Consider the following 19,098-nt stretch of genomic DNA (forward strand, 5'->3'; position numbering starts at 1 on the left):
CAGACAGCATAGCAAATGGTATGTTTTCTCCAGAACTGGATGAAGTTTTACATTACATGTGGGACTGCTCACGTGGTATCAATCGCAGTTGCAAATCCAAAATGTCAGAAAAGGTAAGATGTATTTGTTACAGATGTTATGTGGCTGCTATCTAAAGGTACAAGTACCAGCAGTTGTGTGATGGAAATCCAGGATTCTCATTGGCTGAGTATTTCAGAAAATGCTTGTTACCCCGAGCAACCTGAGATTTCAATCTTAAATAATGAAATCTCTTTGATCTGCTTTGTGCAATGTGATTTTATTTATTTTATTTATTTTATTTATTTAAAAGATTGTGTATACCGTCGTTCGTAGTTACATCACAACGGTTCACAATATAATATCTAAAACATAATAATTTCAAACATCATAAAGTAAAATACAATCATAATCATAATAAATACTCTAAAAACTAATAAAAATAACTAAAACCTACAGTCATATGTTGGATACATAGGCTTGCTCAAAGAGCCAAGTCTTTAGAACTTTCTTAAATCTCTTACAATCACTTTCAAGACGCAGTACTGTTGGTAAACTGTTCCATGAAGTAGGGCCTGCTATTGGGATAACTCTATCTCTGACTAAATCCAGATGCGCAGTATTTAGTGATGGAACTGAGAGGAGTCCTTTATTTGCAGATCTTAGGGAGCGGTGTGGTGTATGCATGCGAATTGAAAAATTTAACCAGTCTGTTTTATGGCCATAAATTGATTTGTGAATGATACAACATATTTTATAAAGGATCCTCTGGGTAACAGGAAGCCAGTGTAATTGAATCAGAATGGGTGTAATATGTTCGCATTTACTACAATTTGTGAGAACCCGTGCTGCTGAATTTTGTAATACCTGAAGGTGATGATTTATGATAGCAGTTTGGAGCTGGTCACCTTTTCTGAATATTAATAGGGCACTAGGCCCTATTAATATTCAGAAGGTGATGATTTATGATAGCAGTTTGGAGCTGGTCACCTTTTCTGAATATTAATAGGGCACTAGGCCCTACCTGCTGAGAATGGCTTCCCTCCCCAGCACTGCCCCAATCATTATTTGCCATACAACAACACCACAACATACAGTTCCACACATCATTCAGTACTTAACTGATTCATTTCTTAATTGCCTTTCCAAAAAGTCTTTCTATGGTGATTTGCAATCAAATAACACAAATAGTAATATTTTGACATTAACTGAAACAAAATGAAAGGCAATGCTTTCTGGGGTAAGGTGTTCTTTGAAGGCTGCACCTTGCATGTCTTTTAGAGAAACAGAAGAAGGTACATATGTTGTGTAATGACTGCAAGATGTACCACTGTGAATGATATAAATTGCACCTCTGTGATAGGGGTAGAGCTATAAGCGGAGACCCTGGACACATCCCTCTAGTAGCACTATAGTAATGATAACTAATAATAAGTAAGTAGTAGGTGCACAACTTCTGTATAAACTGTATCATGCAGTACATTACTAGTGTACAATGGGAAAGCTGTTCTGTTGATGAGCTGGTACTGGCTTTGATGACGAACAGTGGGGCTGATGCAATAAAAAGCGTGGAAAGCGGGCGCTGAAAAATCAACGCCGGCTTTCCTAATGCGAGCATGGTGCCTGCAAGGGGGGTGCCATGCAATACTGAAATTAGGGGGTTGTGCTAGCAAGGAGGCGCAAGGGTTGCTTGCACAACCTTAGCGCCTCCTTGCTAATGCGACCCCGCCGCGGCTGCCGGTTATGAAGACCGACGCCAGTAAACTCGGCAACGGTTTTCATAACCGGCCGCCGATAAACTCGGTGTCCGTTTTCATTACTGGGAGTGGCCGGTTATGAAAAACGACACCGAGTTTACTGGCGTCGGTCTGCAGAGGTGGGTTTTTTTTTTTTTTTTTTACTTAAGAAAAGAAGTACAGAAAAGCAGTTTTTTCTGCTTTTCTGTACTTCTTTTACCTGCGTTCAGCTATTAATGCCTGCTCCAGGCAGGCGTTAATATCTGAGAGCAAAATGTGCATCTGAGACGCACACTTCTTTTTTTGGCATGTGGAGTGAATGAGTAATAGCCTCATTCACATGCATTTGCATGTGATGAGCGCTATTGCATCCACTCCGCGTCCAACGGCATTAGGGGGTGGATTAGCGCCTATTGCATTAGAGGGTGGATTAGTGCCTATTTAACCCGCGTCGGAGTGCGGGTTATACAGTGCGCTTGGCTGTGCGCACTGTATTGCATCGGCCCCATTATGTTTCACTTCGGCATAAATCCATGGAAAGAGCAGTTTGGAGCTTTTCACTTTTTGCTCCTGTTGTTTCCTTTGACTTGCAAACAGAATTCAGTACTGCAATTCCTACAGGCTCAATTATGAGGGAAATGAAAAGAGCTCCTTGACATCACTGAAAAAGAAAGCAGCTCTGTCTGTGCCACTTGTAGAGCATTGCGTTCTGGTGGCCATATTGATACTGTGGACAACTAGAATGTGGCAGCTTTCCTTAGAACCAGGATAAAAGTTATCCAAAAATGATGTTGCATAACGATAATCTGTCCTTGTCTCTCACCACTGAACTGTACTTATGGCTGCATTTAGGGGAGGTGTTCCTGGGGGAAGAGGAAGAAGTGTGTTTTGGGTGGAATCAGAAAATAGCAGGGCATCTATGGTAGTTTCAAGTCTACAGGCATTAGTTTCCAAAGAAAATCTGCCCACAGACAAAGCGGGGTGCAAACGTCTGCTAGTATTTTGTGGGCGAGTTTGAAAGTGAAAGTGTACATGCACATTTTCTTCGAAAATTGGTGCAAAGCCTGAGGGTAAAAAGTACCCAGAAACTTTTCCCCAATGCGGGCAGTTTGAAAGTTTTCCCCCCAACACTAATATATCCTCAGATATGAAATATCAAATCAGAGCTCAAAATGGGAATCTCAGTGCTTTTTGTTTAGCTTCCAACAGAAGAATAATATTTTTTCCTAGAACTCTGGATTTAACAAGGGCTTAAAATCATAGCATGGGCATACTATACCCTTCACGCCTCGTGCCCGCACCCTTCCATGCCCCCCTCTCCCGCTTCTCTCCTTCCCAACCCAGCTCCCCTTATGAAGAAACACCAGACTCAGTTTAACCAGAGTGGGGGAACAGGCCGCAGCTTTATTTTGTCAGGAACAACTAAATACTGGTACAATTAATACAGTTGATTACAGTAACTTCAAAATACAATAAAGTAAATATAATACCTCATCTACAAAGGATACTTGTACCCTTAGTAAAATTCAATGCACTTATTACCAAACATATAGGCCGATATAGTAAAGCACGGCCGCGGTTACCCTATTTCTAACCCGCTTTGGACGCACAATTTGGACGCAGATCCGCAGTGGGTTCATGGGTATTGCGGGGATGCCGAACGTGTTGGGTGCTATCGACTGCACTCATATTGCATTTGTTCGTATTGGGAGGGTAACTTCCCTAGGCCAGAGGTACAGATGAAACTCTGTGTGTGAGTCACTTCTCTTAAACAAGCTCTATGACATTTGGACCCCCAATGCGTAAGTTTTAAAGAAGTCCAATCAAATTGAGGGTTGTGACGTTGCAACCACGGAATGCCAAGGACCAGCGGATGAATGGCTTTTCTAAGTACGTAAAAGGTAATCTGTTCAGAGTGGTCAGGTGCGATGTGACAATCCAGAGGTTCAGTATGATGCGTTATAGTTCCTGGTAATGGGTCCCCGTGAATAGAAGAAACAATTAACGGCTTAGGGCAGGGTCGGGTAGGGATCCGTAATTGATCAACTATCTCTTGAAGGATGAATTCTCCGCCAGCACCGGAGTCCACTAGAGCCAAGGTAGTGAATTCATGCCCTTCAATCATGAAGGTGACTGGTAGCGTGAGTGGGGGAGCTGGAGATGTAAGGCCTAGGGTTACTCCCCCCATGGACCCTAGGCTTTGGAGTTTCCCGGACGGATTGGGCAGACTGCGATACGATGGCCGGAACAGTCACAATATAGATAAAGTCCCTCCCTACGCCGTCTCTGTCGTTCTGCCGGAGATAGAGAACCTCTGCCAAGCTGCATGGGTTCTTCGGTGGTAGATTCATTGTAAGACACTTCTTGGGTGTTCGTGGGAAGAGGAGATTGAACATAGGAAGTGGTCTGGCATCTTCTAGCTCCTAGGCTTTCCTGAGCCCTTTCTTGAAGTCGCCGGTCAATTCTGGTGGCGAGCTCAATAAGGGAGTTTAAGGAAGTTGGAAGTTCCCTGGCCACCAGTTCGTCCTTGATCTTAGCAGATAGTCCTTCCAGGTAAATTGTTCGGAGTGTTGACTCTTCCCAATGAAGTTCCATTGCCAAGGTTCGAAATTCAATATTATAATCCATGAGGGCGCGCCCTCCTTGACGGAGGTGAAGGAGAGAAGACCCAGTGGCTGCTTTTTTTTTTCCGGGTTCTTCAAACACAGTCCGAAACAATTCCAGGAAACGAGGAAGGTCCTGTAATACCGGGTTAGCGCGCTGCCACAACGGAGAGGCCCATGCCAGGGCTTTGCCTTCTAATAAAGATAATATATAGGTTGTCCTGGTTATAACATCAGGAAAGAGTGAAGACTGCAGACGAAAATGCATACTGCATTGGTCTAGGAATCCCAAACATAAACGCGGATCTCCGGCATACCGTGGTGGAGCAGGTAAAGGTATAACTGAACGAGGACAACCTTGTGGGACTGGCGGAGCAGGTGCGGACAATGGACTTACATATAGAGGGTTAGAGTGCGTAGCAACCACCACATCTAACCGGGCATTGAGTCGTTCAATGGAGGTGGCCATGGATTCCAACATACTCTGTTGTTCGACTATCTTCTGGGCCAAGCCGGGAATCTCTCGTAACGCAGATGCCTCTGCCGGGTCTATGGCCTTGACTTACTGTTATGACTTGGGAGGTGGACCCTTGGTCCGGCGATGAACGTGTGTCCAGCCGCCGGAAGGCGAGGCCAAGTCCAAGGCTCACAAGAGATGGAAGAAGGGAGATCTGGATGCAGGCACCTCCTGCAGATTGAGGAATCGGTATGCAAGTCCAGAAATCAGAGCAAAGGGAAACTCTGCAACTGGTCTAGAAGTCCAGTACCAAAGAATATTCCACAGCCGGTCCAGGGATCGAGAGCCAAGGATACTCCACAGCTGGTCCAGGGGTCGAGAGCCAGGGAATACAATGCAGCCAGTCCAGGAATCAAGCACGGAGGATCAAACGCAGGAACAGGACTCAGGAACAACCACGAGAGCCAAGATGAAGTCAAGGCAAAGTTGAAGAGTCAACCCAGCCTTTAAATAGCACCACCCCAGTAGCTGTTCACAGGAAGGTGTCCAACCACTTCCTGTTGAGGCCCCTTTAAGAACCGGCATTTGCCGCGCGCGCGGCCCTAGGAGGATCAGCGGGGGCGGAGTCAGCCTCGAGCAGGGAGGACGGCCGACACCGCAGCCATGAGGAGCGAAACAGGAGCTGCAGCGAGCAATCCCCAACGAAGCAGTCAACTCAAGCGGAGCGGTTTGCTGCGCCGGTGAGTAGCAGGTCCCGGTCGCGGCTTGCTGCCGCCGCAGGTCATAACAGAAAAGCACAGAGAGATGTGACATATTAGCAAACTTCTATCAGATAGTATTACTATAAGTATGGTGACGGTAGGGCAATCAATCACGCACATCTCAAAATTACTGTTGGAAAAAAGTGAAAACCAAGGAAAGAGAAAGAGCGATCACACATCAGTCGACCACTCGTGACCCATAAAGTTAACATGCAACGCTAACAAGATTTATATACATGCATACCTCCACATGCTGCCGAGTCAGCACTGTACTGCATCTGCACGCCCACCACGACCTCTGGCCTAACAGTTTGGAGAACCAGCTCTTCCACAGGTGTGAGCACGATGTTACATGGTGGCCTTCCACCGGTCCTCTTTGCAGAGGTGTCGAGTTTAGCGGCCTTCTCTTTGACCTCTTTTCTGGTGTCGCGCCACCGGTGCTGCACCTATTTAACATCCCTGGGCGTGACTGAAAGGGAGCTCACATCCTGAGCAATCTTTTCCCAAATCCTTTCCTTGGAGGACCACGAAACCTTGGACTGGAAAAGAACTTTATATTTCTCGCAGACGGCACGGCACAATAATTCCATCTCTTCATCCATAAAGTGAGCATTATGGGTTCGCTTTCTGGATGGCTGGCTCGCACTTGTGCCTTCCTGTTGTTCCAGCTCTACGTCATGCTCCTCAACCTGTGCGATTGTGCGCTTTCCCAGCATATTTATACCTGAACGGTAAAAAAAGAGCCCGTGATTAATGAACAGGAAGACAGCATGACGGAAATTAAATCAGTACTAATAAAATAGACTAGAAAATATTGAGGCCCATGTATGGCATCAAGCAACAGCCAGAAGTGCCTTCCAGTACTGTTTGCCGGTCTCCGGACTCCACCTCTACCCGTGCAATGCAATGTTTTCAGGGCATCATTGTGTGAATCAGAGAAAATAACAAGGGGAAAAGTGGTTAATGATTGTGATGAAAATTTACCAAATGACAGCAAAGGTACAGGGCACAATGGAGAGCATACAGCCAAGAGTCTAAACCTAAACATCAAAAACAGAATAAATGCAAAGAAAGGGGTAACATATACAGGCACTGCAAATAGCAAACATCAAAAACAGAATAAATGCAAAGAAGAGGGTAACATATACAGGCACTGCAAATAGCAAACATCAAAAACAGAATAAATGCAAAGAGGGTAACATATACAGGCACTGCAAATAGCAAACATCAAAAACAGAATAAATGCAAAGAAGAGGGTAGCATATACAGGCACTGCAAATAGCAAACATCAAAAACAGAATCTCCGCTAAGAAGAGGGGCACGTATACAGCAAACACTCACCGTGAAAATCATAAACAAACAAATAATTACCGGAAAGAAGAGGCAAACATATATTGCAAACAGGAAAATGAAAAACAGACCTGCCACCATAGATAGCGAGGCCATGGAGAGTAGCGAGAAGAAGGCGGGAATGTCCATGTTCGCCGGCCATTTTACCTTCAGTCATCCATGACCAGTGCAGAACCAAAGGGACGCCTCATTCTAGGCTTCATCCATGAGCACCCAAGCATAAGCGCATAGAAAAGACTAGCATAGGCACACGGAGCTACACAAGGGACGCCTAATTCTAGGCTTCATCCATGAGTGCCCAAGCCTAAGCACATAGAAAAGAGTAGCATAGGCACATGGAGCTACACAAGGGACGCCTAATTCTAGACTTCAGCATACACAAGAAAGAAAGAATCGTGCATTGCTATGCCTACCTGCTGAAAGCCTTACCGATCTCCCGATGGATATCCAACGGAACAGTTGTACATGTTGTGTCCTAGTCCAAAACTAATTCGAAAGGGACTTTTCCATTCCGAGAAGCGACTTATATACACATTCATGGTAGGATTATGACGCTGTGCTGACATCACCAATTGGAAACTCCAGTTGCAAAAAGGGGGGAAAAATGGCGGGAACGTCCATGTTCAGCCTTGAATGCCTGAAAAGTTCCACTGTAGGAACATGGCGAAACCAAAGGGACGCCTAATTCTAGGCTTCAGCCTTGTGTGCCTGAAACGTTTGTAGTGGTAGGGACATGGTGGAACCAAAGGGACGCCTAATTCTAGGCTTCAGCCTTGAGCGCCTGAAAAGTTTGTAGTGGTAGGGACATGGCGGAACCAAAGAGACGCATAATTCTAGGCGTCAGCCTTGTGTGCTTGAAAAGTTTGTAGCGGTAGGGACATGGTGGACCAAAGGGACGCCTAATTCTAGGCTTCAGCCTTGTGTGCCTGAAACGTTTGTAGTGGTAGGGACATGGCGGAACCAAAGGGACGCCTAATTCTAGGCTTCAGCCTTGAGCGCCTGAAAAGTTTGTAGTGGTAGGGACATGGCGGAACCAAAGGGACGCCTAATTCTAGGCTTCAGCCTTGAGCGCCTGAAAAGTCTGTAGTGGTAGGGACATGGCGGAACCAAAGGGATGCCTAATTCTAGGCTTCAGCCTTGAGCGCCTGAAAAGTTTGTAGCGGTAGGGACATGGTGGAACCAAAGGGATGCCTCAACCGACGCCGGGAGCAGGTGGCAGGGCGCTTGCACATGTAACACCACACCCAGACGGCCATTTTGTTAATGCTATCCAAGATGCCAGAGGGAGACTACCCAACTTCACCCAAGGCAATGTGAGGCTGCTGGCCACCCAAATTGTGGAGTCCGAATGGCACCTATACTTCAGCCCTGGGCGCCCGTGGGACCAGGACAGGGCCGACAAGGCCTGGCGGGTGCTCAGGGCCCAATTCAACGCACAAGCTTCCTACCCGAGGGAGGTAAGTTCATAGGCCTCTGTTTCTTGTTATCTTCTAACATGCATGAAAAAAAACAAGTAAAATAACATATATTTGGGGGGTTGTTTTGTATTGCCGTGCGCGACAATAGGACAACTGGTACTTGACTTGTTTGAAGTATTTGGGTACTAGTTTTGTATTGCGATGGGGATGACAAAAAGAAAACAGACACTTCCCACTTCACTTGTTAGACTTGTTTGTTTTGAATTTATTTTTGCCTCAAAAGCAAAACGTTTTAGTTCAACTTCTGTTTCCTATTTCTATTGTATTACCACCAGGTTGAGGCATTGAGGAAGCGGGCACGCAGGATCCGGAGAAAGGAGCCGGAATACCTGAGGGCCCTGCGGGCCCACCGAGCGGAAGGTACAAGCAGTTAGCAAATGTCATGGTTGACCTGCAAGCGATATGGTCTTGTTAAGAAATGCCCTGAAGAAATTAAACATTTGTACCATTCTTGACCTTTGCATGCGCTGCTGTGAAAATTTTACTAAATTTTGTTTTCAGAGAGCAGCACTGATGACAGTTCCAGTGGGGAGGAAGATGCTCCTCCAGAACAATGCCACGGTGAGTCTTTTATAGCATCGGCAGTATGTGGATGTTTAATGCCATTTGACACGCCTATGAAATGTGCATTTGTAAATGTCATACTCTCTGTAATAGTAGAGGTTATGTTCCTGTTTAAAATGTTGCTAAGTTCTCCCTCCTACACTGTTGTGGATGTTTTCATGTGCAACAGCGGTAACGCTTTCATTTTTTCTCTTTCAGATACATTGTCAGAGACCGAAGCCTCTATTGAGCCCCCCTGTTATCCCCCCCCATTATCAAGCCACCCCACGTGTCACCTCCCCCCCCCCCCATTATTTTTACAGCCCAACTCTCTCCTGCCCCACCTGCCATGGGAGGCGAGTGGGACATCGTTTTTGACGTTGTCTCTGCTGGCTCTCCTGGGCTGCCCGGGACGGGTCATCAGCCGAAGGGCGGCATAGCGTCCGGGGAAGGGCCCTCAAACCTTGAGGGGCGCCTGGACGCTATTCTGCTCCTCCTGGCGCAGATTACCAGTGGTCAGGCAACCCAGGAGGGAATGACAGTGCAGGCGATGATGATCCTACATGATCTGCGTCATGGCCAGTAGGAGATAATTGAGCTCCTGCGAGCAATCGCAGGAGCTCAGTCCCTGCTGCTCATGGGGTGGGCTCCTGCAGGATGGGCACCGCCTGACGATGCTCCTCCTCGTCCCCCATGGCATGGTCTCTCCCCTTTTTCCCCAACACCTACCCTTATCAAAATGTAAATATTTTTTTTGTAAATAGTTTAAATTGTAAATAGTTTAAATTTAAATTTCAAAATATATATATATATTTGATTCAAAAAGTTGGTTTGGGTTTCCTTTCCACAATTGATTGCATGTCACTTATGTGGTGATACTGTGGCCATAATCAAGAACAGAATGACTGCCAAGGATGAGGAGAATATGCAGAGCATACAGGCGGAAAAGAAAGGGATAATCTACCTGAAGAGGAGCACATGGAATACAAAGGGAAACTGAACCGAAACAGAAGAGGAGAACATAGAATACAAGAGGAGAACATAGAATACAAGAAAATCTACAGAACAGAAGAGGAGCACATGGAATACAAGAGAAAATCTACAGAACAGAAGAGGAGCACATGGAATACCACGGTAAAATAAACCAGACAGGCAGAAGCACAGACCCCCATACAGGCAGCAGGGCATTTCAGTCATGGACGTCCGGAAAGAGACAGGAACGTTCATGAACGGATGCGCGACCTCGGACGTCCAAGGTCGCGGCGTCCGTTCATGGACCTTCCCGCTGCCTTGAGCGCCCGGCTGGACATCCAAGGTCGCGACTTGGATGTCCGGCCAGGCGCTCAAGGTCCATGAATGGACACCGTGACCTCGGACGTCCAAGGTTGCGGCATCCATTCATGGACCTTCCCGCTGCCTTGAGCGCCTAGCCGGACGTCCAAGGTCATGGCTTGGACATCCGGCCAGGCGCTCAAGGCAGCGGGGTCTGTAGAAAAGAACCATTCACTTACCTGGTGGAATGACATTTCAAATGACATTTCAAATTACATTTGAAATGACAGGTACCAGCGCACCCTGGATACTGTATAGGCGCTGTATACCACTCTATACAGTAAAATGGATTGTGCACGCCTACCGCTTCATGGACACGCTTTGGACGCCGCTTGGATTTACGTCTAATTTGAATACTGAATCGAGCGGCTTGTGAATCAAAATGTGTGCGCGGCAACCGAGTGGGCGCCCGGCACTGCCGCACTGTTTCTTATGCGTCCTTACTATATCGGCCTGATAATGTACCCAACCTAATGAGGTGGTAGCCTTCCCATTTGACTATACCATATGTGTTTGTGTGTGTGTGTGCGTGTGTGAATGTGTGTAATAGCTCTGATAGTGTCTTTCTCTGACAGCAATATTCTTTACTGGAATGAAGATCTGCATAAACCAGTCCTCTCCCCATTCCCTTCCTGAACTCAGGGGCCTGAGTCTATTCATCATGTAGCAAACCAGTGTACCAGCATCCTAAGCATCTCTGCCTGAGTAATTTTTGTGACTTATTTCCTTTATTTGCTGGTGAGATACCTTGCTACTATGAAATGAGCCCTAACCCCTAGCCCCTGTTAAACCGCTAGGTACAATTCCATTGCTAACTTCTGCCATGGATATGGAGGGTGGGCTGCTTTAACTTGCTGTTCTGCTATCCCCCAGCAATCCTTCCTTTTTAATTCCTCTTTATCTCAAACCCCTGCTGAAACCCTCTGGACCTGGCACAGAACTCCTATTAACTCTCGTCGAACTTCCCTAGCCAACAGGTTTTAAACTGTTAGCCTTTAACTTAATCTCCCTTGAAGTTGATATTCAAAAGCCATTTAGCTGGATAACTGAAAAACTATCCGTCTAAATGGCAAAACCGGCATTTTTAGAGACTTATCCAGTTAAATTCTAGCCGGATAAGTCTGGAGCATTCTGGGGAGAAGTGGAGTTATCTGCATAAGTAACCGGCTAACTCCAATAATTGGAGTTAGCCAGTTAATGTATGTGGCTACCTCTGGTATAAGATAGCTGTGTATATTCAGTGGTGTGACTGCACTGCTGAATATACCTTGCTAGTTAGCCAGATAAGTTTATCCAGTTAAATAGCCAAGCCACTCAATGGCTGAATATTGCCTCCCTCAGTGCTTCGGGAAAGATGGACATGTTTCACTGCCTCATCCCTGAAAAGATGAGCCTGCCTTTAAAACTAATTGGGAAATATAAGGCTCCTTTGTCTTTCCTTAGAGCTCCTGAAAAGTGTTGTATTGACAGTACAGTGGACTGATGTCTTCCATTCATCTACAGTATAAGTGCAGCACATGTACTGACAGTGCATGTTTCCCCCACGCTACATTACCACTGTACATCAGCCCTGCTCCGGTGGAAACACTTTTAGGGGCGAGAAGATAACTGAGTCTCTGCTATCCTTAAACTTTTTTGTTGATATTACCAGAAAAAATAGTGCTAATTATTGCCAAACTGCTATGGTAGATTTTCAGAAACCGAACTGAGATCACCAACCCATGTTGCACAGGGCATCAAATAGCTTTCATAGTCACTGCCAACCAGAACTGGAGTCCTAACTCTAACCTATCAGTGAAAAACTTTGTAATTCTGTGCCCATCCCTTTGGCTATTCAGTCCCCTATGACTGATGACATCTGGCTTATATTTTTCAGATTATCCTATCTCTCTGATCCTGAACAGTATTTTGGCAAGTCATGGGCTACTAATGTGGAATATATTGCAGCAACCCATTTCCTAACAGACTTCCAGAACACAAATAACTTTCAACATTTCTTACCACCTCGAATGCTCATCCGTGGAGACTTACCTCCAAACGTCCCTGACTTCAGTCCAGAAGAAAACAGAGCCTTGTTTATAATCAACAATATATACACAATAAATAGCAAGACAAGTAAGTACAGTGTGTTACGTGTGCATGCACAAATAGATTCAAAGGATCTCCTGAATTAGCACCACAATTGTCAGAAGCTAAAAAGAAGGGCTTTGATAGTTAAACTCCATAAATTTTTGCATGCATGATAGCATTAACTTCACCTATTGTTAACACTTTATAGAGCAGATTTACCTAAGTTTGGCACCAGTGCAAAAATTGCCCCATAGTGTGCCTTTGAAGTTTCCCAATTAAAAACACTGGCTATAGTTTAACTGATAACTCTTGAACCCACAAGTGAATTTCGAAGAGGTGGGAGCTGCAGGTACAAAAGTACCAGTGAATGTGACAGCAGGTGCAAAGGATGTACAATCTCCACGTGTACTTTCTCCCCACTCCTTCCTCGCCCCTTTGCACACTCACCATGTGCAGTAAACAGCACGCTTACTGTAACCCATACTGAGGGAAATTTTCAAATGGCCCTATCTAGCCACGTTAATCCATATTAACGTGGCTAGATCCATTTGAAAATTGCCTCGAAATTATTTTTGAAAAAGGCTGGTACTATTGGAAGTAACTGTGGTGTATCATGTTATTAAGTGATACTTTCTGTCCATCTCTAAATAAATGCAAGTCTGTGGAAACATCTGAATTCCTGAAGTTTCACTCTGTTGTCATAGGCAGGTTAATTTTGCAATATCACAGGTAGCTTATGAGGCAGCTATGTGCATAGGTTGATCCAATATTCAAAGGAAACTGGTGCGGATGAGTTTGTTTTGAAAATAATGCGAAATAATGCACACAAACTTGCCCATACAAAGTTATAACCTGCTCATTGCAGGGCTTAACATGTGCATGGGAATTCATGCGCATGCAATTTAAAATTTAAAGTATGTGTGTAAATCTAAACTTTGCCCCTCCTGAATACCTCTTTTTTGTGCACATACGAGCATGCACAAAATTGAGCAATTCTACAACAAACCATTTATATTATAAAACCCACATTTCATGCATGTAAATGGCGTTGAAAATTACCCCCAAAGGACAAGGTGAAGTGTTTTCTTGCCAGAGTTTCAAACGGTCTGTTGGTTTTTTTTTTTTTTAAATTAAAATAGAGAATAACCCATATACTGATTGCCCACATTCCCGATTATACAAGATTAATTTGCATATCCTGGGTCTCCATTATAGGCACATTTATCTTATAGATATTCATTGAGGATATCATGAAAATCTCATTGGCTGTGGGGCCAGCAGATTTGGGAAGCTGTGGCCCAAGACTCCCTGAAAGAGAAGCTGGAGGTACTGAGAGGCCAAAGGTGTCACACAGGGAAAACCCTAGAGAAAAAGGGCTACCTAGCTACAGATCCAGCCATACGAAACTCATCACATAATAAATCCCTGAAATATCTGAAGATAGTGATAAAAGGAAATGTCAGAGAATCAGGGCATCCTTCAAGGATTTTCTTCTCAGATTGTAACATAGTAAGATAGTGATGCGGGTGTGGAACCTTAGGCTGAGGGGGAGTTGGTGCAACCTGTAGGGAAGAGCCCTGAAGCAGGCGGAGCTAACTGAAGCAGAGGCCCAACTGGGGCTTCATCAATACCAGTCCTGGTTCCCCTTAGGTTGAATCCTCAGATGCCGGGGCCAACTGGACTAGGCGTGGCCCTCTGTGGAGGTGAAAATCCATCCTGTAGAAGATATTGCGAGCCAGCACAACAGAAGAGCATGGAGTCAAGTCAGGCAATGTCAGGGCAGGCAGCATGTGATCAGAGTCAGGTTCAGGCTGTGGTCAGAGGCAGGCAGAGTTCTCTCGGTTGTGGTTCAGGCAATGGTTGGGGCAAGCAGAATTCGGTCAATAACGGTACACAGGCAGTGGTCAAGCCAGAAGTTTAATCAGAGGTCAAAGCCAAAAGGCCAATCCAAGAAGGCAAGGGATGAAGAGGAGAATGAAGGACCACAGGAGCAGGACGGAGCGCTAAAGAAAGGCGAGGAGAGGGATCTGACTACAAAGACGAGAACTCAACACAGACCAGACTGCCAAACAGGACACTGGGACACAGGAACTCACAGCAGGATACATAAAACAGGACCTGGAAGCAGGAACCAGGAATGCAGAGGCAAACTACTTCTCATATGATACAATCTATTGTTGAGCCTTGGGTTGGATGGAGGAAGACCCTTTTATGCTGTAAGGGTCATGATATCATCAGAGGGTGCCATGGGGGATTTCCCACCGCTGGCCCTTTAAATTGGGGAAGGTTGGGCATGCATGTGCCTAAGGCTGCGCTGGAAAGTTGGTGGCATTTGCCGCATGATGGGACAGTGAGTGTGGCAGCCTGCCACACCGCTGCATCCAGGGCGTCATCCGACAGCATGGAAACAGGCTTGGCGCTGGAGTTAAGAGCAGCAGTCCATGGGTTGGGCCTTTGGACTGCTGAATGCAACAGTACCCCCTCACCTAAACCCTCACCCTTGAGGGTTTAGGTTTCTTGGGGTGCCTGGCATGAAATTCCTTCATATGTTTTTATCCAAAATATTAGAGGCAGGCTCCCATGTGCTCTTCTCCAGGCCACATCCCTTCCATGAGATGAGGTATTCCCACCTTTTGCCACGTTGTCTGACATCCAGGATCTCCTTTACCTGATAGATGACACTATCCTCAGAGGAGACTTCTTGAGGCTCTGGTAGTTTACTGGAGGGCCATGAGAGGATTAGAGGCTTTAAGAGAGAGATATGGAAAACATTGTGGATTCCAAGGAAAGCAGGTAGCCATAGCTGGTATGATTCTGGACCCACCTAGTGTAGGATTGGGACTGGCCCAATATAATGGGGAGCAAGCTGCATGGAGGGCATCTGGAGCTGAATCTGATGGGTGCTGAGCCAGACTTTGTCCCCTGGCTTGAATTGTGGTGCTGGTCTACGGTGTGCATCCGTAGTTTTCCTGGCCCTTTCAGCCGCCTTTTGGAGCATTTCCTGGGTATGTACCCAGAGTTCTTGAAGTTTCTGGGCTGTCAGTTGGGCCACAGTGGAGGGGTGGTCAATGGGATAGGTAACGGAGGTTACCTATCCCATTGACCCATATACAATCCCATATACAATCTGGAAGAGAGATGACCCTGTAGCACTGCTGGCATGAGAGTTTTGGGAGAACTCCACCCACAGGAAGAGGGAGACCCAGTTATTTTGATGATCATTTGTATAAGCCCTGAGAAAGCTTTTCAGTGTGTGGTTGGTCCATTCAGACTGGCTATTAGCTTGGGGATGGTACGCTTTTGTGTAATCCAAGGAAATGTTACATTTTTTGCAAAGAGAATACCAATACTTGGCCATAAACTGGGCCCCGTGATTGCAGACAATGTGTTTCAGCAAGCCATGCAGGCAGACGATATGATGCGAAAATAGTCAGGCCAATTCCGGGGCCTTGGGAAGTTCAGGTAGCATAATGAAATGATCCTTCTTAGGGAAATGGTTGATAATGACCCAAATGAGGACAAAACACCCTAATATAACCAACAAACAATCAGGGTCGGAGAATTAGGCTGAGATCCAACCATCAAACACCACGGAACACAAAAACTCCCATGCTGGTAAATAATAGGCATGGCAAGTAGATATATTAACAGCGTGACCCCCAAGGTGGTATATCAGCGGGAAGGCAGGTAGGCTGAGCTGTATTAGCAAGACCAATAAGGTGGTACATCTGGGCATAGCAGGTAAGTAGGATACCAATAAGACCTTTAAAGTGGCAAATCAGGGACATGGCAAGTAGGCATGTGGCAGCAAGACCCCTAATGTGGTATATATGAGACATGGCAGCTGGCATATGGCAGCAAGACCTCTAAAGTTGTACATCTGGGGCATGGCAGGTAGGCAGAGCAATAGCAGCAAGATCCTCTAAGGTAGTACATTAGGAGTATGGTAGGTAGGCACAGCTGCAGCAGCTGCAGCAGCAGCAGCAAAACCCTTAAGGTGGTACATCTGGAGCATGGCAAGTAGGCATATTGCAGCAGGACCCTCAAGGTCATCAGGTGCATGAGAGGTAGGCAAAGCGGTAGCAAAGCCTACAAGGTGCTTTCAGTCATCGTGCTACTTGCATGGAAATTCTAAGAACCCAAGCAAAAGCAGATCGATTTTCAAAAAGACTAGCTTTTCCATCAACTCTGCTGCCAGCCTTGACTGATGAGGCCTCATAATGTCCTCTGTCATTGAGAAAAAAACATTCACTGGGCATGCTGGTTGGGGGTAGTAAAGATAGTGCTGTGCCAACTTTGCTAGATCCGGCCAGACTTCTGTGCCCAATATGGCAGTGCATTTGTGTTCATGTCCTCAATAACCTTTGCGAGATAATGTGTCATAGAAATTTGTGCTGGGATCTCCTTTGCCGGGGGGTGAGGGGGGGGGGGCAAAAAGTATCTCTTGCCAGATGTTTTAGCTATGGCCTGTGTCAGGCAAGATGGCTCTTTCTGGACAACATGGCTTTGGCATTGAGGTGGAGGAGGAACTAGTAACTAAAAGGGTGCTGCTCCTATTTGCACTACTCTCTGAGATGGCTACATCCCCACTGTGTTTTGCCTCTGGTGCTCCTGTTCACACACCCTAGTGTGTGAACAGGAGTTACTAACATTTCCTTCATGAATTTGAGACATTGGGATTGGAGGGCGAGACTCCCTTTCACTCATGGATCACAAAGTGTAGCAAACATGTATGTATTGTTTCATGTGAGAGAGGCTGTCTTGCATCTGCTGCTGTAAGAAGTCTAGAATCTGCAATACCTCTGCTTCAACGCTCTCTTGCTCATAGAAGCCCTCTAACGTTTCCTCCAGAATATTTATTATAGGGATGACCCCACCCAGGATGGTACTTTTGGGACTCAGATCCTCCATGGCATTCTACAAGGGCTTCAAGATTGGTACCAGCTGCTTCGTCACTACCCAATCATGGTGCCCAGTGCCGGTGCAAATTTTTTTGCTGCCCTGTGTGAACATTTACTATGCTTCCCTCCCTCCCCCCATGATTCATTCAGTCTCTGTCTCGGCCCATCAAATAAAGCCCAGCTCCCTCCTGCAAGCTATATTTTTAAAAACTGACATGACACCCCCCCCCCCCCTTCTGTCACATATGCAGAACACAAACAGAAATGCACCAAGTGTCGGGTCGATACAGTAAGGCCGCGTTAGAAAGAGTGCGGCAGTGCCGGGCGCACCCTCGTTTGCCCCACGCACAGTTCTGATCACATACCGCTCAATACTCTATTTAAATTGCTTGCAAATGCAAGCCGCGTCTGCGAAGCGTTAGGCCCGCGCAACCCATTTTACTGTATAGGCGCTTAATACAGCGGTAAAAGGCCACCAATGGGTTGAACTCCGCCAGTGGCGCCATGGCCTCTCTTGCTGCCGTCGGCCTGCCATCCCTCCCTGGGTGTGCCGCCCTGTGCAAATGCATCGTATGTACACCTGGTTGCACTAGGCCTGATGGTGCCCCAGGGTAAATTGTTGCGGTTTGATACCGCTGGAGAGGAAAGTGGACCCTTGGGCCGACCTACCGAGGGAGACAGGGTAGGCCGGGGGGTGGAGCCACAAGCTGAACGGGTTCACCCAGGAACCGGGGACCCCCCGGGAGGAGCCCATAGGGACCCGGGCCCTTGGGACTTAGGAGCTGTTAGTTGAATGTCCAGAGGGCTGTGGTGAAGCGTAGGCTGGGACGGGGACAGGCAGTGTGAATAGGAAGTTCAAGGTACCCGGAGGGCTGGGCCGGTTGTGCTGAGCTGAGGGCCGACTGTAGGCAGGACAGCAGGCGGCAGCGGAGTCCAAAGCAAACCGGAGTCGGAGGCAGGCAGCGGGCTGAAGCGGAGTCAGAAGCAAACCGGCGTCAGAGGCGGGCAGCAGGCTGAAGCGGAGTCAGAAGCAAACCGGAGTCAGAGGCGGGCAGCAGGCTGAAGCGGAGTCAGAAGCAAACCGGAGTCAGAGGTGGGCAGCAGGCTGAAGCGGAGTCAGAAGCAAACCGGAGTCAGAGGCGGGCAGCAGGCTGAAGCGGAGTCAGAAGCAAACCGGAGTCAGAGGCAGGCAGCGGGCTGAAGCGGAGTCAGAAGCAAACCGGAGTCAGAAGCAGGCGGCAAGCTGATCAACAGGAACGCAACTGGAAGCAACTATGAAGTTGTGAACCTCGTTGCAAGGCGTTGAAAGAGTGTCTGAACGCCGGTTATATCAGGAATCGGGCGTGACGTCAGCCGTGAGGGCGGGGCCGGGCTTCCGGGAGCTGGGCGCTCAAGAAGGACGTCCTTGCGCACGCGCGAGACCGGAGGGAAACAGACCCTTAATGGCGGCCGCCACGTGGAATGAGAGAGGCCCCCGGGGCCCGGAGCGGGTGGAATCCGGCGACAACTGAAGCGGAGGTAGGCGGGCCTGAGCCCTATTAGGAGGGGAGCGGTCGGGACCGCAACATAAATTATATTAAGGGGTATCTGCTGCTTTACTAACCTCTACAGCATCATGTAGGTGGAATTCCAGTGGGTGTCAACATCTTGAATCAAATGCTTGTAAGGCAAGCTAAATTCTACTAGCTTCTCATGGGGAAGCTACCCAGCCTTCACGCTTCTATAGATATGCCCTGCTATTTTCCTGCACCTCTCTATAGATATTCCCTGCTATTTTCCTGCACCTATCAGACCTTCAGGAATGGATTTTCATCATTGCTGGGCCCCAGCCACAGGGCATCATTCACTG

General features: G+C 46.9%; 1 protein-coding gene across 1 annotated transcript in view; it reads left to right on the forward strand.

The window, feature by feature from the left end:
* Positions 1-19,098, forward strand: part of LOC115088553 (protein LEG1 homolog) — a 59,563-nt gene that overhangs the window by 35,466 nt on the left and 4,999 nt on the right. Inside the window, 2 exon segments of the mRNA XM_029596811.1 lie at positions 13-113; positions 12,155-12,393. Coding sequence (XP_029452671.1) covers positions 13-113; positions 12,155-12,393 — 340 coding nt within the window.

This window comes from Rhinatrema bivittatum, chromosome 3 (genome assembly GCF_901001135.1).
Source record: "Rhinatrema bivittatum chromosome 3, aRhiBiv1.1, whole genome shotgun sequence".
Lineage (NCBI taxonomy): Eukaryota > Metazoa > Chordata > Amphibia > Gymnophiona > Rhinatrematidae > Rhinatrema > Rhinatrema bivittatum.